At 48.6% G+C, this 27,791-nt stretch overlaps 1 protein-coding gene across 2 annotated transcripts in view; it reads right to left on the bottom strand.

The window, feature by feature from the left end:
- The window catches only part of ZDHHC17 (zinc finger DHHC-type palmitoyltransferase 17), a 134,956-nt gene extending 115,888 nt beyond the window's left edge, over nt 1-19,068 (bottom strand). For both annotated transcript variants that reach the window (XM_038756256.1, XM_038756257.1), the window contains exon 1: nt 18,976-19,068. In XM_038756256.1, the coding sequence (XP_038612184.1) occupies nt 18,976-19,068 (93 nt within the window). The remainder of the gene's footprint in view (nt 1-18,975) is intronic.
- Between the last annotated feature and the right edge of the window lie 8,723 nt (nt 19,069-27,791).

Here is a 27,791-nt window from a genome sequence, read left to right as displayed (position 1 = left end):
GCCCCACGTGGGACAACCTTATCACCTTGTATCCCCCCAGTGCTTAGAACAGTGCTTTGCACATAGTAGGTGCTTAACAAATGCCATCATTATTATATTCATTCTCTCTCTCTTTCCATGCTCCCCCACCACCAGGACCCCAAAACCCAGGAGTAAAGACATCTCCACTTCAATGTCCCACTGACACCTCAAACTTAATATGCCCAAAACAGAACTCTTCATCTTCCCTCCCAAACCCTGTCCTCCCCCTGACTTTCCCATCACTGTAGATTGCACTACCAATCCTCCATCTCACAAGCCTGTAACCTTGGTATTATCCTCAACTCATCTCTCTCATTCATCCCATAAATTCAATCTGTCACAAATCCTCTCGGTTCTACCTTCACAGCATCTCTGGAATCTGCCCTTTCCTCTACATATGAACTGCTATCACATTAATCCAATTATTTATCCTATCCTGCCTTTATATATACATATATATATATATATATAAAATCAATCAATCAATCGCATTTATTGAGCACTCACTGTGTGCAGAGCACTGTACTAAGCGCTTGGGAAGTACAAGTTGGCAACATATAGAGACAGTCCCTACCCAACAGTGGGCTCACAGTCTAGAAGGGGGAGACAGAGAACAAAACAAAACATATTAACAAAATAAAATAAATAGAATAAATATGTACAAATATAAATAAATAGAGTAATAAATACATACAAATATATATACATATATGCAGGTGCTGTGGGGAGGGGAAGGAGGTAAGGCGGGGGAGATGGAGAGGGGGAGGAGGGGGAGAGGTAGGTAGGAGGGGGCTCAGTCTGGGCAGGCCTCCTGGAGGAGGTGAGCTCTCAGTAGGGTCTTGAAGGGAGCAAGAGAGCTAGCTTGGCGGCTTCGCGGAGGGAGGGCATTCCAGGCCAGGGGAATGACGTGGGCCGGGGGTTGACGACGGAACAGGCCAGAACGAGATACGGTGAGGAGATTAGCAGAAGAGGAGCGGAGGGTGCGAGCTGGGCTGTAGGAGGAGAGAAGGGAGGTGAGGTAGGAGGGGGCGAGTTGATGGAGAGCCTTGAAGCCGAGGGTGAGGAGTTTTTGCCTGACGCATAGGTTGACTGGTAGCCACTGGAGATTTTTGAGGAGGGGAGTAACATGCCCAGAGCGTTTCTGGACAAAGACAATCCGGGCAGCAGCATGAAGTATGGATTGAAGAGGGGAGAGACACGAGGATGGGAGATCAGAGAGGAGGCTGATGCAGTAGTCCAGACGGGATAGGATGAGAGCTTGAATGAGCAGGGTAGCGGCTGGGATGGAGAGGAAAGGGCGGATCTTGGCAATGTTGTGGAGCTGAGACCGGCAGGTTTTGGTGACGGCTTGGATGTGAGGGGTGAATGAGAGAGCGGAGTCGAGGATGACACCAAGGTTGTGGGCTTGTGAGACGGGAAGGATGGTAGTGCTGTCAACAGTGATGGGAAAGTCAGGTAGAGGGCAGGGTTTGGGAGGGAAGACAAGGAGTTCAGTCTTGGACATGCTGAGTTTTAGGTGGCGGGCAGACATCCAGATGGAGATGTCCTGAAGGCAGGAGGAGATGTGAGCCTGGAAGGAGGGGGAGAGAGCAGCGGCAGAGATGTAGATTTGGGTGTCATCAGAGTAGAGATGATAATTGAAGCCGTGGGAGCGAATGAGGTCACCAAGGTAGTGAGTGTAGATCGAGAACAGAAGGGGACTAAGAACTGACCCTTGAGGAACCCCTACAGTAAGGGGATGAGAGGGGGAGGAGGAGCCTGCAAAAGAGACTGAGAATGAACAACGGGAGAGATAAGAGGAGAACCAGGAGAGGATGTGAAGCCAAGGTTGGATAGCGTGTTGAGGAGAAGGGGGTGGTCCACAGTGTCGAAGGCAGCTGAGAGGTCGAGGAGGATTAGGATAGAGTAGGAGCCTTTGGATTTGGCAAGCAGGAGGTCATTGGTGACCTTTGAGAGGGCAGTTTCCATGGAATGTATGTGGAATGTTGGCAATATGTTGCCAACTTGTACTTCCCAAGCGCTTAGTACAGTGCTCTGCACACAGTAAGCGCTCAATAAATGTGATTGATTGATTGATTGACGGAAGCCAGACTGGAGGGGCTCGAGGAGAGAGTTGGCTTTGAGGAATTCGAGGCAGCGCGTGTAGACGACTCGTTCAAGGAGTTTGGAAAGGGATGGTAGGAGGGATATGGGGTGATAACCAGAAGGTGAGGTGGGGTCAAGAGAGGGGTTTTTTAGGATGGGAGAGACATGGGCATGTTTGAAGGCAGAGGGGAAGAAACCAGTGGAGAGTGAGCGGTTCAAGATGGAAGTTAAGGAGGGGAGAAGGGACGGAGCGAGAGATTTCATGAGATGAGAGGGAATGGGGTCAGAAGCACAGGTGGCCGGAGTAGCACTTGAGAGGAGGGAGGAGAGCTCCTCTGAGGATACTGCTGGGAAGGATGGGAGAGTAGCAGAGAGTGTTGAGAGCCTGGGGGTTGGAGAAGGGGAGGGAGTGACTTTTGGGAGGTCGGACCTGATGGATTTAATTTTATTAATGAAGTAGGAGGCCAGATCGTTGGGGGTGAGGGAAGGAAGAGGGGGAGGAACCAGGGGCCTGAGAAGGGAGTTGAGTGTACAGAAGAGCTGACGGGGGTGATGGGCATGGGTGTCAATAAGGGAGGAGAAATAGTTTTGTCTGGCAGAGGAGAGGGCTGAGTTAAGGCAGGAAAGGATAAACTTGAAGTGAACGAGGTTGGCATGGTGTTTAGTCTTTCGCCAGCAGCGTTCGGCAGCTCGAGCATAACAGCGAAGGAGGTGGACAGTGGCACTGATCCAGGGCTGTGGGTTAGTGGTACGAGAGCGGAGAAGGGAAAGGGGAGCGAGCGAGTCTAGATGAGTAGAAAGGGTAGAGTTGAGCTCAGTAATCTGATCATCAAGATTGGGTAGAGAGGCTTAGTATGTGCTAGGCACTGTACTAAGCACTCTGGTAGATACTAGCTAATCAGGTTGGATACAGTCCATGTCCTATATGGGGAATCACAGTGTTAATCCCCATTTTAGAGATGAGGTAACTGAGGCAGAGAGAAGTGAAGTGACTTGCCCAAGCAGACAAGTGGCAGTGCCAGGATTAGAACACAGGTCCTTCTGACTCCCAGGCCTATGGTCTATCCACTAGACCACACTGCCTTGACTGCTGCATCAGCCTCCTTGCTGACCTCCCTGCCTCCTGTCTCTCCCCACTCCAATCCACACTTCACTCTGCTGTCCAGATCCTTTTTCTACGAAAACATTCGGTCCATGTCTTCCCTCTCAAGAACCCATTTACCTCTGCATCAAGCAGAAACTCCTTACCATTGGCTTTAAAGCACTCAGTCACTTTGTCCCCTCCTATCTTACCTGGCTGAGTTTCTATTACAACAGTCTCCGTGTTGAGTTTAAATTAAGCTGCTTATTCATTCATTCATTCATTCAATCGTATTTATTGAGCACTTACTGTGTGCAGAGCACCGTAGTAAGCACTTGGGAAGTACAAACTGGGAAGTACAATAGGGATCCTGTCTTTCTGGATCAGTAAGCCTTCATTCACTCTTTCCAGTTTCACCAAGCCTAAGAAAGAGACCTAAACAAAATTTAATTTTCTTTAACGGATTTTGTAAAAAAAAGGATATAATACATTTTAAGTTGAGCTTTTCCATGGAAAAATGTCTTTGTTTCACCTTTCACAAAACTGAATATTATCTAACCAAGCTTCTGCCTTTTTGGGGGGGAGGGTGTGGGGGGAGAAGAGAGGACTGTGAAAACCTGGAATTCTTTCAGAACTCTTTTTAGAACTACTGCTAAAACAACAAGTAAACCTGAAGATTGATGATGTTTTTACAGCAGCTCTTATTACTTTGTTCCTGACCAGCATCTTGTGCATGCAATCAAAAGAACGCTCAAATGAGCTCGGAACTCCAGTTTTATTTCCAGTACCACCTGAGAAAGTCGTTTTCCTACTCCTAATGAAATAACTCCTCTGAAAAAAAAAATATCCGAGAAAGGGTGTATTATTTTAGTGACAACCATTCCACTGCCACAAATGGTAATGGCAAAAACTGAATTTTCCTCAGCAGTTTAGCTTTGAAATTAAGGAATTAATCCTATTCATTTTCCACAGCAGATGTGGCTTTTTCATAAGTAAACAAGTCTTTAATTTGATCACCGCGTTCAGTCAGAACAGTCGTGCAATTCCATACACAGATGGCAAAATGAGAACCTGTGTTGATAGCTTAATGATATTTTGAAGAAGCTAGCCGAGACTGATGTTAGAAGAAATACCGCATTTCAGAATGAAAGGCCTCATCCTTTCATTTTACAGTCGACCCAAGATGCGGGACTCGTGAGAATGGACAACAGACATAGCATAAACATGGAAATCCAAATAACCCCCAAATCTCATTTAGCCATTAGTTTCAAGTTCTGCCCATCAAAATTTTCTATAGCTCTAAGTTTAACTTCCTCTCCTACTCTTGCATGCCCTCTAGAAGAGATGCTAATGAAGAAGCGACGAAAGGGCAGAGAACCGTCCCGAGAAAGGGATAATCGATTCGACGCTAATGATTAGAACGCACCTCGTCTTTGCTGCTCTAGTGCGTCGTCAAAGGATTATTTCCAAGGATGTCAAAGACAAACACGTAATCATCTACCCAAAAGCCGCTGTGACCCCACAGGCATCTCGATCGATGGGCAACCCCTTCGGCAACCGGGATCGGGATCACAGCCTGTCCTCTGGGGTGCTCATGGGGTGGTGGGGGGCGGAGGGGGAGAAGAGACATTAAGGGGCCACCAATTCCCACTAAAATGGGCCAGAACTGGAGTGCTGAAGGAGATGGGCCCATTGTTGGCTCATGCCCCTTCCCGCTCCTCATCACAATTCCCCGAAGCAGCGCCCACTCAGAGGCTGAGAAGGGAGGTGAGTATGGCCTAGTGAAAAGAGCCCAGGCCTGCGAGGCAGGTGACCTGGGTTTTAACCCCAGCTCCGTCACTGGCCTGCTGTGTGACCTTAGGCAAATCAGTTCACTTCTCTGGGCTTCAGTATCCTCAGCTCTTCCAGGAGGATTCAAAACCCTTTCTCCCTCCCACTTAGGCCGAGAGCTCCTATGTGGGGACATGGATCGGGTCTGAGCTGATCATATTGGAGTTACTTCACCTCTTGGCACATAACGTGGACTTAACAGACAGCACAATTATTACGACAAAGTGTTGGGGTCACTTGCAGACTTCTTTGTAATCTCCCCCTGAAGGCTCACCCCCATTTTACCCTTGCCTAGGATCCCAGGACCCCGGGCCAATCGAGCCCCTCGTGACAGAAGCCTCCAAAGATTACATAGCTAGCTCAGAACATGGAACTCACGGAGAGCTTTTATACTGTTTTACTAAATAAAAAAAAAGAATGTTCACAGTGCAATAGGAAATCAGACAAAGCGAGTCCAACTTGCCTTATTTTGATGGTCTTAAGCACTTACTATGTGTCGAGCACTGTACTAAGCACTGGGGTAGATACACATTAATCAGGCCGGATACAGTCCCTGTCTTACATGGGGCTCACAGTCTAGGCATCAAAGAGAACTTTGGCAAGTCACTTAAAGTCTCTGTGCCTCAGTTACCTCATCTGGAAAATGGGGAATAAGACTGTGAGCCCCACGGGGACAGGCACTGTGTCCAACCTGGTCATGGGTTCTAATCCCGGCACCGCCACTTGTCTGCTGTGTGACCTCGGGCAAGTCACTTCACTTTCCTGTACCTCGGTTCCCTCACTTGGAAAATGAGGATTGAGACTGTGAGCCCCACGTGAGAAAGGGACTGTGTCCAAGCCGCTTTGCTTGTATCCACCCCAGTGCTTAGAACAGTGCCTGGCACATAGTAAGCACTTTATAAATACCATACTTATTATTATTAATCATCTCCTACCCCCACCCCACCCCCGCCGCCAGACCTTAATTCAGTGCCAGGCATATAGTTACTTATTCACAATACCCTCCAAAAAAAACACCCAACAGAAACAAACAAAAAAAAAGTACTGAATTTCCATTTTGAAGTTGAGGAAACTTTAGCACATAGAACTCAAGTGACCTGTGTGCCCAAGGTCACATAGCAGGCAAATGGCCGGGCCGGGATTAGAACCTGGGTCCCCTCACCGCCAGATCCGTGCTTTAGCCACTAGGCCAACGCTGCTTCCCTTTGCACATCAATCTCCACTCCTTTCAGGGACCACAGATCGCGGGAGCCACACGTGGACTGCTCTCTCGGGGTCTTCCCGCAAGGCAGCAGTCAGGGTTCGGAGGAATCCAAGTCCGCGGTACAGGCTGCCCGGCCTGGCTCCGGAGGGCTTCACTGGCCGCTTAGATGGCTTTGGGGGCTCCACGCTGGTTCTAGGGCCGTGTCCTCGCCGACACTGCTGTCCCTCCTCTTCCTGTCCTCTCCTTTACCTGCTCTTCTCTCCTTACCAAGTCTGGGTGCCATTTATTCAGGTACTCAGAAGCACTTGGTGAGCCCAGCAACTACTTACTGAGCATCCCCTGGGTGTGCAACACTCTAGTGGGCTCTTGACAGACAGTAAATTAACCAATGGTACTTACTGAGCATCGACTACGTGCTAAACGATTGGGAGAGTACCACACAACAGAATTAGCAGGCATGTTCTCTGCCCAATCCGAGAATACAGTCTAGAGTGTACAGTAGGTCAGAGATGCAGTCGCTGCCTTCAAGGAACTCCAATTCCCAGATGTACCCCAATCTTGTCCACCTCACTGCCAACCCCTCAGTCACAACCCCCCTCTGGCCTGGACCTCCCTCCCCCTTCATCAGTGGCAGTCTTCCTCCAAGAGGCCTCCCCAGGCTAAGCCCTCATTTCCCCTATCCGCTCCCCCTTCGGTGTCGCTTACGTACTCGGCTGTGCACCCCTTAAGCATTTTGATCCTCATTCTGGCTCCACGGCACTTATCCTTATGCTCGACTCTTTCCTCCACCTATAATTTATTGTAAAGTCTCCCCCCTAGACTGTAAACTCCTTGTGGACAGGGATTCCGTCTCCAAACTCTACTGTACTATACTCTCTCAAGCACTTAGCTCCGCATAAAGTAAGCACTCAGTGCATGCCACCGATCGTTATATTCCCTCTAAAACTGCAATCTTATACACCCTCCTCTAACTCCTTAATCCTATTCTAACCCTGAATCAGCTGACAGCATTTTCAGAAAATAGTCTGTACTCGCATAATGAAAATTTCAGCACCCTGAAGAAATACCAAGAATTGTCAAGTACTGTTGTTTTACCCTAAAAACCACCAGAGACAGCATTTTAATTTTCCAATTTCATATACGACGGTCATTTTACAGGAGGAATAATGACTGTACATATATTCACGTAAATGCTAACTTAAACAAAAGGTATACGACAGACTTATAAGATTCTAAACATACAGTGAATTTACCCTGTAATTAGCCAGTCCTTCACTAGGATGCGTAGGAAGTACTTAAAGGTCTCCCGCTCTAGGCTGTCAGCTGGTGGGCAGGGAATGTGTTTCCCAACTGTTATTTTGTACTCTCCCAAGCGTTCAGTACAGTGCTCTGCACACCAAAGTGCCCAAGAAATACAACCGACTGTTTACTTTATTTGGCTTCTCCCAGGTATTTAGTATAGGGCACTCCTGATCGGATACTATTACTTCTACTACTACTACTAGAGAGCAAAAGTTCACCGCGTTACCTAGGATGTCTAACTTGTCAGTTTATCCAGAACTTCTTATTTCCAGTTGAAGTTGTCAAACAAGTAGGCAATTTCACTGCTGAACCTATTTTTTTTCCAATTTCCAATTAAACATTTTCTATGTAATGAGGGGGCGATGTGGTGTTCCAAATTTATGGTGCTTTTTTTAAAAATAAAAATCAGACTAACACTGGCACTACCAGATGAAAAGCAAATAGTAAGACAAGAAAATAAATAATTATAATGGTGGTTTTTGTTTAGTGCTTATTTTATGCCAAGCACGGTAACAGGCACTGGGGTATATACGAGATGTGTGACCTAATTATCTCATATCTACCCCACGCTTTGTAGTTTGGCACATAGAATTATTCACTATTAGGTCAGACACAGTCCCTGTCCCTCATGGGGCTCAGAGTGTAAGTAGAAGCCTAAGAAGGAGGGAAAATTTAATCCCCATTTTACAAATGAGGAAGCTGAGGCACAGAGAAGTCAAGTAACTTTCCCAAGGTCACACAGTAGGCAAGTGGCAGAGCAGGGTTTGGAATCCAGGCCCTCTGACTCCCAAGTCTGGGCCCTTCCCACTAGGTCTCACTGCTTCTTGTGCTGCTGAAGCAATTCAATTATACTCATCAAGAAAGATGACCAAACAAGAATAGTACCTTAAAAATAAGTAAATGTGAAATGGGGGCGGGAGGGAATGGGGGTATCCGGCCCGGAGAAATCACAGTAAACTCCATAGATTTGTGGATCATCAACTTCAAGAAATTCCAGACCGGGACTTCAATAAGGGGAAAAGTGATAATTTCTCAAAATAAACTTTTTAGGAATGAAAATAGGTGGGTTGACATTTTTAAATGCTACTTCAGGTTTTTAACTCATAATAGCTAAACCCATCACCCTTCCTCAGATGGGTTTACTGTATTTTATGAAAGGTTGTCTCAGAAGACCAACAAAACACTTTAAATAATGCAATCTACTCCCAACTCCCTCCGCATCAGGTAAAAATTCTTCAGAGTCAGCTTCAAGCCTTCCATATCCGACCTATCAGCTCTCTTCGCCTGTTACTCCCTAGCAAAATTTCTTCGTTCCTTCCCAGCAAAATCAGTGGAATTTATTAAGTGATTATGGTGTGCAGAGCACTGTATTAAGCGCTTGGGAGGGTATAATACAACAGAGCTGGTAAACACGCTCCCTGCCCACCAGGACCTTACAGTCTAGAGGGGAAACGGACACTGAAATAAATAATGGACGGGGACATAAATGCCGTGGGGCTGAGGCTGTGACTGTGAGCCCACTGTTGGGTAGGGACTGTCTCTGTGTGTTGCAAATTTGTACTTCCCAAGTGCTTAGTACAGTGCTCTGCACATAGTAAGTGCTCAATAAATACAATTGATGATGATGATGAGGGTAGGGTGAATATTATATGCTTACAGGGCGCATATCCAAGTGCTTAGGCAACACAGAAGGGGGAGGGAACAAGGGAACTGCGGGCTTAGTCACGATAGACCTCTTGAAGGAGATGTGATTTTAATAAGGCTTTGAAGGGGGAGGGAGTGGTGGTCTGTCATTCAGACACGGGGAGGGAGTTCCAAGCTGAGAGGAGGACGTGGGCAAGGGGTAGAGTTAGAAGAGATCGAGGTACAGGGAGTAAGTAGGCTGGCGTTAGAGGAAAGAAATGAGTGGGACGGGCTGTAGCGGAAGATGAGCAAGGTAAGGGAGGAGGGGGCGAGCAGATGGGAGGCCTATAAAACCAATGGGAAGGAGTTTCTGTCTGATGTGGGCTGTAGACTGTAACAAACGTATGATACCCACTCTGTCATACTGTACTCTCCCAAGCGGATAGTACAGTGCTCTGCACAAAGTGCTCAATAAACACGCTTGATTGATGTGGAGGTGGGTGAGTGAGCACTGGAGGTTTCTGAGGTGCCTCGCTCACGCTGTTCCCCGGCCGTGTTTCTCCCCTCCCCATGTTACAATCCTACCTCCTCCCAACAAGCTGTGCCCGAATAATTCCCCAATATCCCAAGCAGCATCCCCTCCCCGGTCACCTCTAGCACTTCTGTACTTATCGATTCCCACCCCAGCACTTGCGGATATGATTATTCGATTGTATTCACCTCTACTCACAAATACTTCTGTCGGTCTCGCCCATAAAAAGGCAAGTTCCCTGTGGGAGGAAACGTGTCCCTTCACTCTGGCTTTAGAGACACTCCCTAGGGTTTCTCTCCATCAGTTCTCCAGTCCCAAACTAACCTCACTGGTCTTCTATTACAACCCGGGCCACACACTTGCCTCCTCTAACGCCACCCTACTCAGGGTACCTCAGTCCCATCTGTCTTGCTACTGACCCCTGGAAAAACTCCCTCCTCCTTCCCTCTCCCCACTTTCAATAGCACATCTCCTCCAAGAAACCCTCCCTGACTAAGCCCTCATTTCCCCAATCTGCCCTCCCCCTGCATCGCCTGGTTCCGTCACTTGTCTGCTGTGTGACCTCGGGCAAGTCACTTTGCTTCTCTGGGCCTCAGTTACCTCACCTGTCAAATGGGGGATTAAGACTGTGAGCCCCATGTGGAACAGGGACTGTGTCCCACCTGATGATTCTGTATCTACTCCAGCGCTTAGAACGGTGTTTGACACACAGTAAGTGCTTAACAAATACCATCATCATTATTATTGTCACCCCATGCTTTTGGTTGCCCCCCCCCCCACTGCTTTAAGCCCCTTGATACTCACCCCAGCCCCAAATCACTTACATACAGATCCTTACGTCCCACTTCCCTGATCTCTAATTTATTTTAAAGTCTGCTTCCCCCCACAGACTGTAAACTCCTTGTGGGTAGGGACCAGGTCTTGTGGGCAGGGTACATGGCTATCAACTCTGCTGAACTGAACTCTCCCGGGTGCTTAATACAGTGCTCTGCGTGCAGTAAAAGCTCAATATATAAGATCGACTGACACCTCTTTTGTACTCTCCCAAGCAGTTAGTACAGTACCCTGCGCACAGTAACTGACTGATTCCCAAATGTTGACTAATTACCTTTATATTACTACCATCCGCATGGTTGGTGGGCCTTTCAAGTTCACACAGACCAAGAGAATGACGACCAAAAAAGGCAGGGAAAACCAACGACCAGACAGGTTTGAGGCAGTGGGGTTTCTGGGCTCTCTGCATCCTCTCCAGTGCCAGTCTCCAAGAGCAGCACCTCAGTGGAGTCAGATCTTGCTATGGGTAAGGCCAAATCCAGGCCCCCAAAGATCTGCCGCCCAGCCCGGATAGAGGGAGGGCTGAAAGCGGCCCGGACAACAAGCGACCCTCTCGTTTGGATCTTACACAGTGCACTAAACCTCTACCGCATAATATGCATCTGCTCTCCTTTGGCTTCTCGGAGCTATTCCAGGTATTGACAAGCAGACGTAAAACCAATCTGCTGTGGATCTTGTTAACCTTAGCCATTTCCTCTTCCTTCCTAAGACACCTCGGTGCAATTAAGACCAGTAAAAATGTTCCTGCTAACAGTCCCCAAATTCGCATTCCTGGACGTGAGAGGTGGTTTTTCCTCTACAAAAAAAATCCCACTGAGGACCCTCCAATCCCAGATCTGACGATATCATCTTTTTGTTTGCTATTCCCAAGAGTTAAAATAATGCGGCTGGACCACACTGCCGTCAAACTTACCATTGCCAATGGTACTTATTGAGCGCTTACCGTGTGCAGAGCACTGTCCTAAGCGTTTAGGAGGGGTACAGTACAGCAGGGTTGGCAGACGCATTCCCTGCCCACAATGAGCTAATTCTCTCTACCACTTGTGTTAAAACTCCCTGGCGAACCTTGAAAAGGACATTCTCTTTAATCTAATGAGCAAAAGTGACTATAACCCATCACAGCACTGACATCACAATACCACTTTAGACATTCAGGGGACTTTACTGGTGTCTTGACACGTAGGGTACAAAGAGCCGGTAGTCACATATTATACAGAAATAGGACTGGCAAAATATAATTTAAATACTTATGGAATATAGCTGGGTGTTACAAATAGGATTATTAAGAACAGCCTCTGCAACTAGACTTGGATCGCAGACGGATATATTAAAAATGCTTTCTACAAAGCAATTTGAGAAGCAATGTGGCCTAGTAGAAAGACCGTGGGCCTGAGAATCAGGACCCGGGTTCTAAACCCAGCTCCGCCACCGATCTGCCGTGTGGCCTCGGACAAATCACAGCACTTATCTGGGCCTCAGTTTCTTCGACTGCAAAACGGGGATTCGATACCTGTTCTCTCTCCTAGACTGTGAGCCTCACGTGGGACCTGATTAATGCTTAATACAGTCCATGCTTAAACACCAAAATCTGTATTATTACTACAACAAATACCCACGTTGAATGGGAAGCCCACTCTGGCTGTTCCTTAGAGCACGAAGCACTTAGCTACCATTTAAAAACAAGGTAGATCAAACCTTTTTTATATGGCACTTGATAAGCGCTTACTGTGTGCCAAACACCGTACTAAGTGCTGGGATGGATACAAGGGCGGACGTGGACTGTCCCACATGGGGCTCTCAGCCCTCATCTCCATTTTACAGATGAGGTAACTGAAGCCCAGAGAAGTTAGGTGAGTTGCTCAAGGTCACAGAGCAGACAGAGAAGCAGCGTGGCTTAGCAGAAAGAGCCCGGGCCCGGGATTCAGAGGACGTGGGTTCTAATCCCGGCTCCCCCACTCGTCTGCTGGGTGAGGTTGGGCAAGCCACTTCCCTTCTCCGTGCCTCAGTTACCCCCGCTGTCAAATGGGGATTAAAAGTGTGAGCCCCAAGGGGGCCAACCTGATGACCTTGTCTCCACCCCAGCGCTTAGAGCAGTGGTTGGCACCCAGTAAGCGCATAACGAACACCACCGCTGATGTTATTATTCTTATTATTAAGGGGTGGGGCCGAGATGACACCGCCGGGGTCCCTCCGACTCCCATGCTCTTGCTCTCTCCGCTCGCTCGGCCAGGCTGCCTCTCCGGTTTACTATTTCTACCATGTTGTAAAAGGAAATTGCTTAATGGGCCAATAAGTTCCACTTAACGACTGCCACGGGAGAGCTCCAGGCCTTACTAATGACTAGCGTTCAACGGTGGCTTGTCCCGCCACCGGACTTCTAGCCCGGGAGCCCGTTGCCGGGGAGGGACCATCCCTATCCGTTACCGATCTGGCCATCCCGAGCGCTTAGTGCAGTGCTCTGCGCACAGTCGGCGCCCCATTCATTCATTCGTATTGATTGAGCGCTGACTGTGTGCAGAGCGCTGTACTCAGTGCTTGGAAAGTACAATTCGGCCAAGACAGGTCCCTTTTCCAGGGCCTGAGGGTCTGCAGGTGACCCTGCAGCAGGACTGTGCGTGCACGGAGGGGGTTCTCTAAGTACCTCTAGAGCGGTACCTCTAACTACCAGAAACCTGCCGGTTTCAGCTCCGCAACATTGCCAAGATCCGCCCTTTCCTCTCCATCCATACCGCTACCCTGCTCATTCAAGCTCTCATCCTATCCCGTCTGGACTACTGCATCAGCCTTCTCTCTGATCTCCCATCCTCGTGTCTCTCCCCACTTCAATCCATACTTCATGCTGCTGCCCAGATTATCTTTGTCCAGAAACGCTCTGGGCATATTACTCCCCTCCTCAAAAATCTCCAGTAGCTACCAATCAGTCTGTGCATCAGGCAGAAACTCCTCACCCTCGGCTTCAAGGCTGTCCATCACCTTGCCCCCTCCTACCTCACCTCCCTTCTCTCCTTCTACAGCCCAGCCCGCACCCTCCGCTCCTCTGGTGCTAATCTCCTCACCGTACCTCGTTCTCGCCTGTCCCGCCATCGACCCCTGGCCCACCTCCTCCCCGTGGCCTGGAATGCCCTCCCTCTGCCCATCCGCCAAGCTAGCTCTCTTCCTCCCTTCAAGGCCCTACTGAGAGCTCACCTCCTCCAGGAGGTCTTCCCAAACTGAGCCCCCACCTTCCTCTCCCCCTCGTCCCCCTCTCCATCGCCCCATCTTACCTCCTTCCCTTCCCCACAGCACCTGTATATATGTATATATGCTTGTACATATTTATTACTCTATTAATTTTACTTGTACATATCTATTCTATTTATTTTATTTTGTTAGTATGTTTGGTTTTGTTCTCTGTGTCCCCCTTTTAGACTGTGAGCCCACTGTTGGGTAGGGACTGCCTCTATATGTTGCCAACTTCTACTTCCCAAGCGCTAAGTACGGTGCTCTGCACACAGTAAGCGCTCAATAAATACAATTGATGATGATGATGATGATGATGATGATACCAGCTAGAGAATTCGGGGCCCTGGGCCTTCTCAGCACCACAGTCAAGTCGGCCAGAAGCAGTTCCCTGCACGGAGTTCAAGGTCCTGTTTGCAGAACCAGCCTCCATACCTAGAGGGGCGGCCTGGTCTTTAACTATCCTTCCCCAAAAGCTTAACCCCTTCACACACACACACACACACACACACACACACACTCACACACACTCACACACAAACACACACAAATCCTTCCCTTTGTGGTGGCAACACGGTCCACCGTTCAATCTCTCGCTGGCGGGGCAAGTCTGGGGATTGATTAGTACAGTGCTCTGCACACAGTAAGCGCTCAGTACGATTGATTAAAATGGGGATTAAGACTGTGAGCCCCACGTGGGACAACCTGATCACCTTGTAAATGCCCCAGCGCTTAGAACAGTGCTTTGCACATAGTAAGCGCTTAATAAATGCCATCATTATTATTATTATTATTATTGATTTGACGGCGCACACACTGCAAGGGGATGGTCTTCAAGGCCAGGGCGATGCGTTCGACAGCATCACGGGGCCCTCCTCCCCGCATACGGCCGAATGAATGGCTCGTGAGGGACTGCCCCGCTCCCCGAGGACGAGGAGGAGGAGGCGGCGGGTGTCACCGCCGCTTAGGGAAGCATGGTGGCTCAGTGGAAAGAGCCCGGGCTTTGGAGTCAGAGGTCGCGGGTTCGAATCCCAGCTCCGCCACGTGTGCGTTGTGTGACCTTGGGCGAGTCACAACTGCTCGGAGCCTCATCTGTAAAATGGGGATGATGACTGCGAGCCCCACGCGGGACAACCTGATCACCTTGTATCCCCCCAGCGCTCAGAACAGTGCTTTGCACATAGTAAGCGCTTAACAAATGCCATTATTATTATTACCTTGAGGAGCGCCGACCTGCCCCTCGGGAGGCCTCGACGGGCAGCCGGGGGGGCGGCGCGGCCCTGCCATGCAAACCCACAGGGCACAGAGAGGCCAGGACCGGCAGCCGGAGGAAAGAGGACGAAGGGGGGGCCCCCTGTCAATCAATCAATCAATCGTATTTATTGAGCGCTTACTGTGTGCAGAGCACCGTACTAAGCGCTTAGGAAGTCCAAGCTGGCAACATATAGCGATGGTCCCTACCCAACAGTGGGCTCACAGCCTAGAAGGGGGAGACGGAGAACAAAACCATACTAACAAAATAAAATAGACTAGATACGTACAAGTAAAATAAATAAGTAGAGTATTTATTTATACTCTATAAATATATATATACTCTATACTATACGCCTGCGGGGGGCGGGAAGCAGGAAATCAACCAATCAATCAATCGTATTAATTGAGCGCTTACTGTGTGCAGAGCGCCGTACTAAGCGCTTGGGAAGTCCAAGCTGGCAACATATAGAGACGGTCCCTACCCAACAGCGGGCTCACGGCCTAAAAGGGGGAGACGGAGAACAAAACCCAACATACTAACAAAATAAAATAAATAAAATAGATACGTACAAGTAAAATAGAGTATTTATTTATACTCTATAAATACATATACTCTATACTATACGCCCGCGGGGGGCGGGAAGCAGGAAATCAACCAATCAATCAATCGTATTAATTGAGCACTTACTGTGTGCAGAGCACCGTACTAAGCGCTTGGGAAGTCCAAGCTGGCAACATATAGAGACGGTCCCTACCCAACAGCGGGCTCACGGCCTAAAAGGGGGAGACGGAGAACAAAACCAAACATACTAACAAAATAAAATAAATAGAATAGATATGTACAAGTAAAATAAATAGACTATTTATCTATCCTCTATAAATATATATACTCTATAATATACGCCCGCGGGGGGCGGGAAGCAGGAAATCAATCAATCAATCAATCGTATTTATTGAGCGCTTACTGTGTGCAGGGCACCGTACTAAGCGCTTGGGAAGTACAATCAATCAATCAATCAATCGTATTTATTGAGCGCTTACTGTGTGCAGAGCACTGTACTACGCACTTGGGAAGTACAAGCTGGCAAGATATAGAGACAGTCCTTACCCAACAGTGGGCTCACAGTCTAAAAGGGGGAGACGGAGAACAAAACCCAACATACTAACAAAATAAAATAAATAGACTAGATATGTACAAGTAAAATAAATAAGTAGAGTATTTATTTATACTCTATAAATATATATACTCTATACTATACGCCCGCGGGGGGCGGGAAGCAGGAAATCAACCAATCAATCAATCGTATTAATTGAGCGTTTACTGTGTGCAGAGCGCCGTACTAAGCGCTTGGGAAGTCCAAGCTGGCAACATATAGAGACGGTCCCTACCCAACAGCGGGCTCACGGCCTAAAAGGGGGAGACGGAGAACAAAACCCAACATACTAACAAAATAAAATAGATAGAATAGATATGTACAAGTAAAATAGAGTATTTATTTATACTCTATAAATACATATACTCTATACTATACGCCCGCGGGGGGCGGGAAGCAGGAAATCAACCAATCAATCAATCGTATTTATTGAGCGCTTACTGTGTGCAGAACACTGGACTAAGCGCTTGGGAAGTCCAAGCTGGCAACATACAGAGACGGTCCCTACCCAAAAGCGGGCTCACGGCCTAAAAGGGGGAGTCGAAGAACAAAACCCAACATACTAACAAAATAAAATAGATAGAATAGATATGTACAAGTAAAATAAATAGAGTATTTACCTATACTCTATAAATATATATACTCTATAATATACGCCCGCGGGGGGCGGGAAGCAGGAAATCAATCAATCAATCAATCGTATTTATTGAGCGCTTACTGTGTGCAGAGCACCGTACTAAGCGCTTGGGAAGTACAAGCTGGCAACATCTAGAGACGGTCCCTACCCAACAGCGGGCTCATGGCCTAAAAGGGGGAGACGGAGAACAAAACCAAACATACTAACAAAATAAAATAAATAGAATAGATATGTACAAGTAAAATACAGTATTTATCTACACTCTATAAATATATATACTCTATACTATACGCCCGCGGGGGGCGGGAAGCAGGAAATCAATCAATCAATCAATCGTATTTATTGAGCGCTTACTGTGTGCAGATCGCCGTACTAAGCGCTTGGGAAGTACAATCAATCAATCAATCAATCGTATTTATTGAGCGCTTACTGTGTGCAGAGCACTGTACTAAGCGCTTGGGAAGTACAAATTGGCATCAGATAGAGACAGTCCCTACCCAACAGTGGGCTCACAGTCTAAAAGGGGGAGACGGAGAACAAAACCCAACATACTAACAAAATAAAATAAATAGACTAGATATGTACAAGTAAAATAAATAAGTAGAGTATTTATTTATACTCTATAAATATATATACTCTATACTATACGCCCGCGGGGGGCGGGAAGCAGGAAATCAACCAATCAATCAATCGTATTTATTGAGCGCTTACTGTGTGCAGAGCGCCGTACTAAGCGCTTGGGAAGTCCAAGCTGGCAACATATAGAGACGGCCCCTACCCAACGGCGGGCTCACGGCCTAAAAGGGGGAGACGGACAACAAAACCCAACATACTAACAAAATAAAATAAATAGATGTGTACAAGTAAAATAAATAGAGTATTTATCTATACTCTATAAATATATATACTCTATAATATACGCCCGCGGGGGGCGGGAAGCAGGAAATCAATCAATCAATCAATCGTATTTATTGAGAGCTTACTGTGTGCAGAGCGCCGTACTAAGCGCTTGGGAAGTACAATCAATCAATCAATCAATCGTATTTATTGAGCGCTTACTGTGTGCAGAGCACTGTACTAAGCGCTTGGGAAGTACAAATTGGCATCAGATAGAGACAGTCCCTACCCAACAGTGGGCTCACGGCCTAAAAGGGGGAGACGGAGAACAAAACCCAACATACTAACAAAATAAAATAAATAGACTAGATATGTACAAGTAAAATAAATAAGTAGAGTATTTATTTATACTCCATAAATATATATACTCTATACTATACGCCCGCGGGGGGCGGGAAGCAGGAAATCAATCAATCAATCGCATTTACTGAGCGCTTACCGTGTGCAGAGCACTGTACTAAGCGCTTGGGAAGTACAAGTTGGCAACCTATGCAGTCCCTACCAACCAGTGGGGTGCCCCCCCGGAGCCGGCGGTGGGCAGGGAACTTTTTTTTAATTCCTCTATTTATTTATTTTACTTGTACCTATCTATTCTATTTATTTTATTAGTATGTTTGGTTTGGTTCTCCGTCTCCCCCTTTTAGACTGTGAGCCCACCGGTGGGTAGGGACTGTCTCTGTATGTCGCCAACTTGGGACTTCCCAAGCGCTTAGTACAGTGCCGTGCACACAGTAAGCGCTCACTAAATCACCATCATCATCAATCGTATTTATTGAGCGCCTCCTGTGTGCCCCCTTTTAGACTGTGAGCCCACCGGTGGGTAGGGCCCGTCTCTCTATGTCGCCAACTTGTCCTTCCCGAGCGCTTAGTCCAGTGCCCTGCACACAGTAGGCGCTCAATAAATACGATTGATGATGATGATGCCGAGCACTGTACTGAGCGCTTGGGAAGGCCAAGTTGGCAACACAGAGAGACGGTCCCTACGCGACAGCGGGCTCACAGTCTAAATACGACTGACTGATTGCCAAGTTGTCCTTCCCGAGCGCTTAGTGCAGTGCTCTGCACATAGTAGGCGCTCAATAAATACGATTGATGATGATGATTGATTTGCTGCCCCCCGCATTTCGGGCGGGCTCGGGGCGGCCGGCCGGTCGGGCCTCGGTGGGCTCCCTGGCCCGGGGGCCGGTGGCCGGGGCACGGCACATGCCCTCGCCCTGTTCCCCGGCCCTGAGGAGGCGGACCGGCGCGGACCGGCGCGGACCGGCGCGGACCGGAGCGGACCGGAGCGGCGCGACGCCTCACCTCAGGGTGCAGAATGGGGACGCAGCCCGCGTCCTTCTCGTACTCATCCAGGCTGTCCGCCATCTTGGCGTTAAATCCCTCCCCGCGCGGCATGCCGGGAAAAAACGCTCGACGCCCGCCCGCCCGCTGAGGGCGGGGGCCGCGCCTCGGAGCGTGCGTGCGCGCGCCTCGGTGCGTGCGAGCGTGCGTGCGCGCGCCCTCGGTGCGTAAGGGCGTGCGCGCGCCTCGGTGCGTAAGGGCGTGCGCGCGCCTCGGTGCGTAAGGGCGTGCGTGCGCGCGCCCTCTGTGCGTGCCAGCGTGCGTGCGCGCGCCCCGGCGCCAGCTAGGGGCAAGTGGGGGTGGGGTGGGGAGGGGAGGGGCGGGGAGATCAATCAATCAATCGTATTTATTGAGCGCTTACTATGTGCAGAGCACCGTACTAAGCGCTTGGACAGTCCCTACCCAACAGCGGGCTCACAGTCTAAAAGGGGGAGACAGAGAACAGAACCAAACATACCAACAAAATAAAATAAATAGGATAGAAATGTACAAGTAAAATAAATAAATAAATAAATAAACAGAGTAATAAATATGTACAACCATATATACATATATACAGGTGCTGTGGGGAAGGGAAGGAGGTAAGACGGGGGGATGGAGAGGGAGACGAGGGGGAGAGGAAGGAAGGGGCTCAGTCTGGGAAGGCCTCCTGGAGGAGGTGAGCTCTCAGTAGGGCCTTGAAGGGAGGAAGAGAGCGAGCTTGGCGGATGGGCAGAGGGAGGGCATTCCAGGCCCGGGGGATGACGTGGGCCGGGGGTCGACGACGGGACAGGCGAGAACGAGGTACGGTGAGGAGATTAGCGGTGGAGGAGCGGAGGGTGCGGGCTGGGCTGGAGAAGGACAGAAGGGAGGTGAGGTAGGAGGGGGCGAGGTGATGGACAGCCTTGAAGCCCAGGGTGAGGAGTTTCTGCCTGATGCGCAGATTGATTGGTAGCCACTGGAGATTTTTGAGGAGGGGAGTAATATGCCCAGAGCGTTTCAGGACAAAGATAATCCGGGCAGCAGCATGAAGTATGGACGGTCCCCACCCGACAGCAGGCCCTCCGGCTAGAAAGGGGGAGACAGCAAAGCAAAACATGCGAACAGGTGTCGAGGCCTGGTCCAGTGCTCTGCACATGGTAAGCGCTCAATAAATACGATTGATGATGATGAGTCATCAGAATAAATAGAAATTAAGCTAGATGCAGAGCACGGTGCTAAGCACTTGGGAAGTCCAAGTCGGCAACATGGAGAGACGGGCCCTACCCAACAGCGGGCCCACGGGCTAGAAGGAGTAGACGGACAGCAAAACATGCGGGCAGGTGTCCAGTCATCAGAATAAATAGAAATAAAGCTAGATGCAGAGCACTGTGCTAAGCACTTGGGAAGTCCAAGTCGGCAACATGTAGAGACGGGCCCTACCCAACAGCGGGCCCACGGGCTAGAAGGGGGAGACAGACAACAAAACATGTGGACAGGTGTCAAGTCATCAGAATAAATAATAATAATAATAATAATAGTGGCATTTATTAAGCACTTACTATGTGCAAAGCACTGTTCTAAGCGCTGGGGGGGAATACAATGTGATCAGGTTGCCCCACCTGGGGCTCACAGTCAATCCCCATTTTACAGATGAGGTAACTGAGGCTCAGAGAAGTTAAGTGACTTGCCCAAGGTCACACAGCAGACATGTGGTGGAGCCGGAATTCGAACCCATGACCTCTGACTCCAAAGCTCGTGCTCTTTCCACTGAGCCACACTGCTTCTCTAAATAGAAATAAAGCTAGATGCAGAGCACTGTACTAAGCGCTTGGGAAGTCCAAGTCGGCAACATGTAGAGACGGTCCCTACCCAACAGCGGGCCCACGGGCTAGAAGGGGGAGACAGACAACAAAACATGTGGACAGGTGTCAAGTCATCAGAATAAATAATAATAATAATAATAGTGGCATTTATTAAGCACTTACTATGTGCAAAGCACTGTTCTAGGCGCTGGGGGGGAATACAATGTGATCAGGTTGCCCCACCTGGGGCTCACAGTCAATCCTCATTTTACAGATGAGGTAACTGAGGCTCAGAGAAGTTAAGTGACTTGCCCAAGGTCACACAGCAGACATGTGGTGGAGCCGGAATTCGAACCCATGACCTCTGACTCCAAAGCTCGTGCTCTTTCCACTGAGCCACGCTGCTTCTCTAAATAGAAATAAAGCTAGATGCAGAGCACTGTACTAAGCGCTTGGGAAGTCCAAGTCGGCAACATGTAGAGACGGTCCCTACCCAACAGTGGGCCCACGGGCTAGAAGGGGGAGACAGACAACAAAACAAAACATGTGGACTGATGTCGAGTCATCAGAATAAATAGAAATAAAGCTAGATGCAGAGCACTGTGCTAAGCACTTGGGAAGTCCAAGACGGCAACATGTAGAGACGGGCCCTACCCAACAACGGGCCCACGGTCTAGAAGGGGGACACAGACAGCAAAACAAAACATGTGGACAGGTGTGGAGTCATCAGAATAAACAGAAATAAAGCTAGATGCACATCATTAACAAAATAAAATAGTAAATATGTACAAGGAAAATAAATAGAGTAATAAATCTGCACTGAGCACTTGGGAGAGCTAAGCTAGCTCTCTTCGCCAAGCTAGCTCTCTTCCTCTCTTCAAGGCCCTACTGAGAGCTCATCTCCTCCAGGAGGCCTTCCCAGACTGAGCCCCTTCCTTCCTCTCCCCTTCGTCCCCTTCTCCATCCCCCCATCTAACCTCCTTCCCTTCCCCACAGCACCTGTATATGTGTATCTATGTTTGTACATATTTATTACTCTATTTATTTATTTTACTTGTATCTATCTATTCTATTTATTTTATTTTGTTAGTATGTTTGGTTTTGTTCTCTGTCTCCCCCTTCTAGACTGTGAGCCCACTGTTGGGGAGGGACTGTCTTTATATGTTGCCAGCTTGTACTTCCCAAGCACTTAGTACAGTGCTCTGCACACAGTAAGTGCTCAATAAATATGATTGATTGATTGAATGATTGATTGAGAGTACAATAAAACTACCATTCATTCATTCATTCATTCAATCATTCCCGAGGGCGCACCTCCTCCAGCAGGCCTTCCCTGACTAAGCCCCCCTCTCCTTTCTCCCACTCCCTCCTGCATCCTCCTCTCTTGCTCCTGTTACTCACCCCCCGCAGCGCTTAGGTGCAAGTCCAAAATTATGAATATTAATGTCTGTCTCCCCCTCTAGACTGTAAACTTACGGGGGGCACGGAGGGTGTCTGTTTATTTTTGTATTGGACTCTCCCAAGCGCTGAGTACAGTGCTCTGCACACAGTAAGCGCTCCATAAGTACAACTGAACGAATGAAGCCCGGAGCCTAGCAAGACTGTGAGCCCATTGTGGGCAGGGATTGTCTCTCTTTGTTGCTTTATTATACCTCCCAAGTACTTCGTACAGTGCTCTGCACACAGTAAGCGCTCCAAGTACGATTGCACGAATGAAGCCCGGAGCCTAGCAAGACTGTGAGCCCGCTGTGGGCAGGGATTGTCTCTCTTTGCTGCTTTACTGTACTTCCCAAGTGCTTAGTACAGTGCTCTGCACACAGCAGGCGCTCAATAAATACGATTGACTGAATGAGTGAAGTCGAGGCAGCATCAGAAGCGGGGACAGGGGAGGACGGTGTTGGTGTCCTGAGGAGGCCGGGCGGGACGGCCGTGGAGGGAGATGATGATGGCAGATGAGAAACCTACTCTCCCTGACCCCAGAACTGCCTTAAGGAAGGCAGTTTATTGAAGGTGCCTTATTGAACCGCCCTACAATCAATCAATCAATCATATTTATTGAGCGCTTACTGTGTGCAGAGCACTGTACTAAGCGCTTGGGAAGTACAAGTTGGCAACATATAGAGACAGTCCCTACCCAACAGTGGGCTCACAGTCTAAAAGGGGGAGACAGAGAACAAAACGAAACATACTAACAAAATAAAATAAATAGAACCTTACAGGCCAGGCCACTTGAATCTCTCTTTCCTAAACTACGGGGGACAGAGGAAACAAGGGAGGGTGTCCTGGAACATCATGAGCTGACAAGAGAAGAGCCTCTTGCGCTTCGGAGCTCAAAAAAAATGGGTTTCCTAACATTCGATCAACTCCAGGAGTCGGCTTGATATTCACGATGGTGAAGGCTAAGGATAACTTTAAAATGCATTTTGTCGTCAACCGTGGTATTTGCTGAACACTTACTGTATGCAGAGCCCTGTAGTAAGTGCTTCAGAGGGCACAATACAACAGAGTTGGGAGACCTGTGCCCTGCCCACCAGGAGCTCAGTCTAGGGGGGAAGACAGACAGCAATATATTTGTCTAAAATGAACTGTCAAGCTTTGAAGGAGCTGGGGGTGTAGAACACCTTGGTGTTAGCCTTTACTTTCAAGAGGAAGCCTTACCATTATTGGATGAAAACACGTCTGGTGTTTATACCTTGGAAAAATAAATACACAAACTTATAGTGCTTTCGCATTACTTATCCTACCCGAAAGGAGGGGTGGGGGTTTGTTCCTCTCCAACTAATCCCGGGGCTCCTCCTCTCTTTCTCCCACCTCCTTATCCCCCCGACTCACGCTGGTCCCCCGGCTTGGACCTCCCATCCTTCCTCTAATCTGACCTAGCCCAGCTCCCCCACCCCCACCCCATCAAATTCAAAGGCCTCCTGACATCCCACCCCTTGCAACACGCCTTCTTTGATGAATTACAAGGCCAGGTGAGGACCCCAGAGTCCTCTAGACTGTAAGCTCGTTGTGGGCAGGGAATGCATCTGTTTATTGTTAAGTTGGACGCTCCCGGGCACTTAGTATAGTGCTCCCACACACAGTGAGCGCTCAATAAATACAATTGAATGAATTGAACTAAAGCCCCGGCTGCAACCCAACGGAGAAGATGGGCAGGCGCTTTGACCTCCGCGGGAGAAAGAGAGGGGACCCTGCTTCCCTTCCACCAGCCGACTCCTGCGTCACCACGCCGGCCAGGGGGGCCAACCCGGGGCCCCGGGGGAGGGAGAACCCCCCATGGTGGGGACCCTGCCCCTCGGTGCAGAAGGCTGGATCCTCTCTCCCGACCCACCGACCTTGGACAAACCAGAAAAGACCTCCATCAGGAAACCCACGACGACCAACAGTGTCACACACTGAGCTTCTTAGTCACCAATCTAAAGCATCATCTGTATAATTTGTTGAGCACCCACTAAGTGCAGAGCACTGTCCTGTAGACTTGGCAGAAAACAGAGTAAACCAGAATCACCTTGCCCTGGAGGACTGCAACCATTAGAAGAAAGCTTCTCGAGGTCAGGAAATCCACCAGCTCTTTTTGCCATGTGCTCCCAAGGCCTAGGATTTAGTGGAGTTCTTTGGTTTAAAGATGCCGCTGCTGCTGAGGAGGAGGAGGAGAATGTATATACCCTGTGCTTTTGAGAAATACTCAGAACACTTGCACGCTCTGACCGTGAAATTTACACTGGTGCACTGTGGCGATTCAAATGAGCATTCCTCAAGACATGGATAGAGGAGAGGGGGAAAAAAAGTATTTCCTAGAGCTGGAAGACACGTGCTTGTGTTGTTTTGGCAGGCCCGGAGACCTAGTCCTTGTGGACAGGGATTGCATCTACCAACTCGGTTGTGTTTTCCCAATCGATCAATGATATTTATTGAGCCTTAATGTGTGGAGCACTGTACTAAGCCCTTGGGGGAGTACAATGCAACAGAGTTAGCGGACATGATTCCTGCCCCAGTGAATTTACAATCTAGAGGGGGATAAAATAGGGAACTATACGCTAAGCACTGGGGTAGATACAAGATAATCAGGTTGGACACAGCCCCACTGTGCCCTCATCAGTTTGCTAAGTATACTCAGATGAGCTTGTTTATGTCTGCAGGTGGCTGGGTAGGGGGGCGGGAGGCTCTGTTATACCTTGTGGATACTGGGAGAAAAGCAAAAGGGAACCTAAAGAACACTGGACAATGCTCTGCACTCAAGGGGATGCTCCATAAATATCAATGACATTGATAAACGAAGGGATTTATGCTATTGGAGATATAAAGATAGAATTCAAGGAGATAAAGCAGGAGTAAACCATGGCCTCAAAACAGTCCAGGTGTTGGTTGCAGATGGGTGTGCCCGGCTACTCATCATCATCAATCGTATTTATTGAGCGCTTACTATGTGCAGAGCACTGTACTAAGAGCTTGGGAATTACAAATTGGCAACATATAGAGACAGTCCCTACCCAACAGTGGGCTCACAGTCTAAAAGACAGCGGGCTCACAGTCCCAAAATATGGTTGATTGCTGCCCTAATACCTCTCGTTCACCATAAGGAGCAAACGTCTCATGAATATTGCACTACTCTCATTCATTTCATTCAATCGTATTTACTGAGCGCTTAATGTGTGCAGAGCACTGTACTAAGAGCTTGGGAAATACAAGTTGGCAACATATAGAGAAGGTCCCTACCCAACAATGGGCTCACAGTCTAGAAGGGGGAGACAGACAACAAAACAAAACATGTGGACAGGTGTCAAGTCATCGGAATAAATAGAAGTAAAGCTAGATGCACATCGTTAACAAAATAAATAGAATAGTAAATATGTACAAGTAAAATAGAGTAATAAATCTGTACAAACATATATACAGGTGCTGTGGGGAGGGGAAGGAGGCAGGGCGGGGGGGATGGGGAGGAGGAGAGGAAAAAGGGGGTTCAGTCTGGGAAGGCCTTCTGGAGGAGGTGAGCTCTCAGTAGGGCTTTGAAGGGAGGAAGAGAGCTAGCTTGGCGGATGTGCGGAGGGAGGGCATTCCAGCCCCGGGGGAGGACGTGGGCCGGGGGTCGACGGCTGGACAGGCGAGAACGAGGCACAGTGAGGAGGTTGGTGCCAGAGGAGCGGAGGGTGCAGGCTGGGAGTTAGAAGGAGAGAAGGGAGGTGAGGTAGGAGGGGGCGAGGTGATGGACAGCCTTGAAGCCGAGAGTGAGGAGTCTTTGCTTGTAGGTCCCCACTTTCAAAACCTAAAATCACATCTCCTGGCTTCAATCAATCAATCAATCAATGGCATTTATTGAGTCCTTACTGTGTGCAGAGCACTGTACTAAGCACTTGGGAGAATAAAGCACAATAGAGTTGGTTAACACGTCCCCTGCCCACAAATATCTTATAAGGCTTCGCTGACACTGTATTTTCCTGGTTCTCCTATCGCTCTGACCGTTCCTTCTCAGTCTCTTGCAGGCTACTCTACCCCCCAACCTCTGACAGTTGGTGGGGGGGGGGGGGGGGGGGGGCGGTCACTCAAGGCTCAGTTCTGGGTCTCCTTCTTTTCTCCAACACCACGCACTTCCTGGGAGAACTCATTTGCTCTCCTGGCTTCAACTACCATCTTTAGGCAGACGGTTACTAAATTTACCTCTCCAGCCTTGACATCTCTCTTCCGCAGTCTCGCATGTCCTCCTGCCTCCAGGGCATCCCTACTTGGATGTCCCGCTGACACCTCAAACTAAACGTGTCCAAAACAGAACTCCTTATCTTCTCCCCCAACCCTGTCCTCCCCCATCTTTCCCATCACTACAGACGATACCATTATTCTCCCTAGCTCTCAAGCCTGTAACCTTGCTGTTGTCCTCAACTCATCCCTTTCCTACAACCCACATAGCCAGTCTGTCTCCAAATCCTGTCAGTAATATCTCCACCTCACAGCTAAAATCTCCATCCAAACTGCTACTACACTGTTCTAAGCAAGTATCCCATCCCACCTTGACCTCTGCATCGGCCATCTCACTGACCCTCCTTTCCTTATTCCAGTCCTTACTCTGCTGCGCAGATCATTTTTCTAAAAAACAGCTCAGTCCACGTCTCCCCACTCTTCAAGAACCAAGAACAGTTCCGCCTCAAACAGAAATTCTTCACCGTCGGCTTTAAAGCACCCGATCAGCTCAGCCCACCCTAACTTACCTCACTGATCTCCTACAGCCCAGCCTGCACACTTACTTTGCTCCTCTAGCAGCAGCTTGCTTTTTGTGCCCCTCGTCTATCTTGCCGCTGACCCTTCTCCTCCCTCCCCCTCCATATAAGCCAGACCACTACTCTCCCCACCTTCAAAGCCTTATGGTCACCTCTCCTCTAAGGGGCCTTCCCCAATTAAGCCCTCTTTTCCCCAACTCCCTTTCCCTCTCTGTATTTTCTTGCACTTGGATCCATACCCTTTGGGCCTTTGGTTTTCACCCTGCCCTGAACCCCATAGCACCAGTATACCAGTATATTGTATACATTGTATATGTATACCAGTAAATTGTATACATTAATGTCTGTCTTCCACTCTAGACTGAAAGCTCATTGAGTGGAGGGAGCATGTCTACCAATTCTGTGGCACCTTCCCAATCACTTAGTACGATGCTCTCCATAAATGCCACTGATTGATCATTTAATCTCCTCCAAGAGGCCTTCCCCGACTAAGCCCTCATTTCTACTAGCTGCCCAAGAATTTGGGAATGTATTTTTAATAATGAGCATATTTGCTAAGCATTCTACTAAGCACTGAGGTGGGTACACTATAGGGACGGTCTCTGTTGCCAAATTGTACTTTCCAAGCACTAAGTACAGTGCTCTGCACACAGTAAGTGCTCAATAAATATGATTGAATGAATGAATACACTATAAGCAGATGGTACACAGTCCCTGTCCCACACACAGTGCTCTGCACACAGTAAGTGCTCAATAAATACGATTGAATGGATGAATACACTATAAGCAGATGGTACACAGTCCC

Source organism: Tachyglossus aculeatus, chromosome 14 (genome assembly GCF_015852505.1).
Source record: "Tachyglossus aculeatus isolate mTacAcu1 chromosome 14, mTacAcu1.pri, whole genome shotgun sequence".
Lineage (NCBI taxonomy): Eukaryota > Metazoa > Chordata > Mammalia > Monotremata > Tachyglossidae > Tachyglossus > Tachyglossus aculeatus.
The sequence above is the reverse complement of the archived record's forward strand: the minus strand, read 5'-3'. Positions and strand labels throughout refer to the sequence as shown.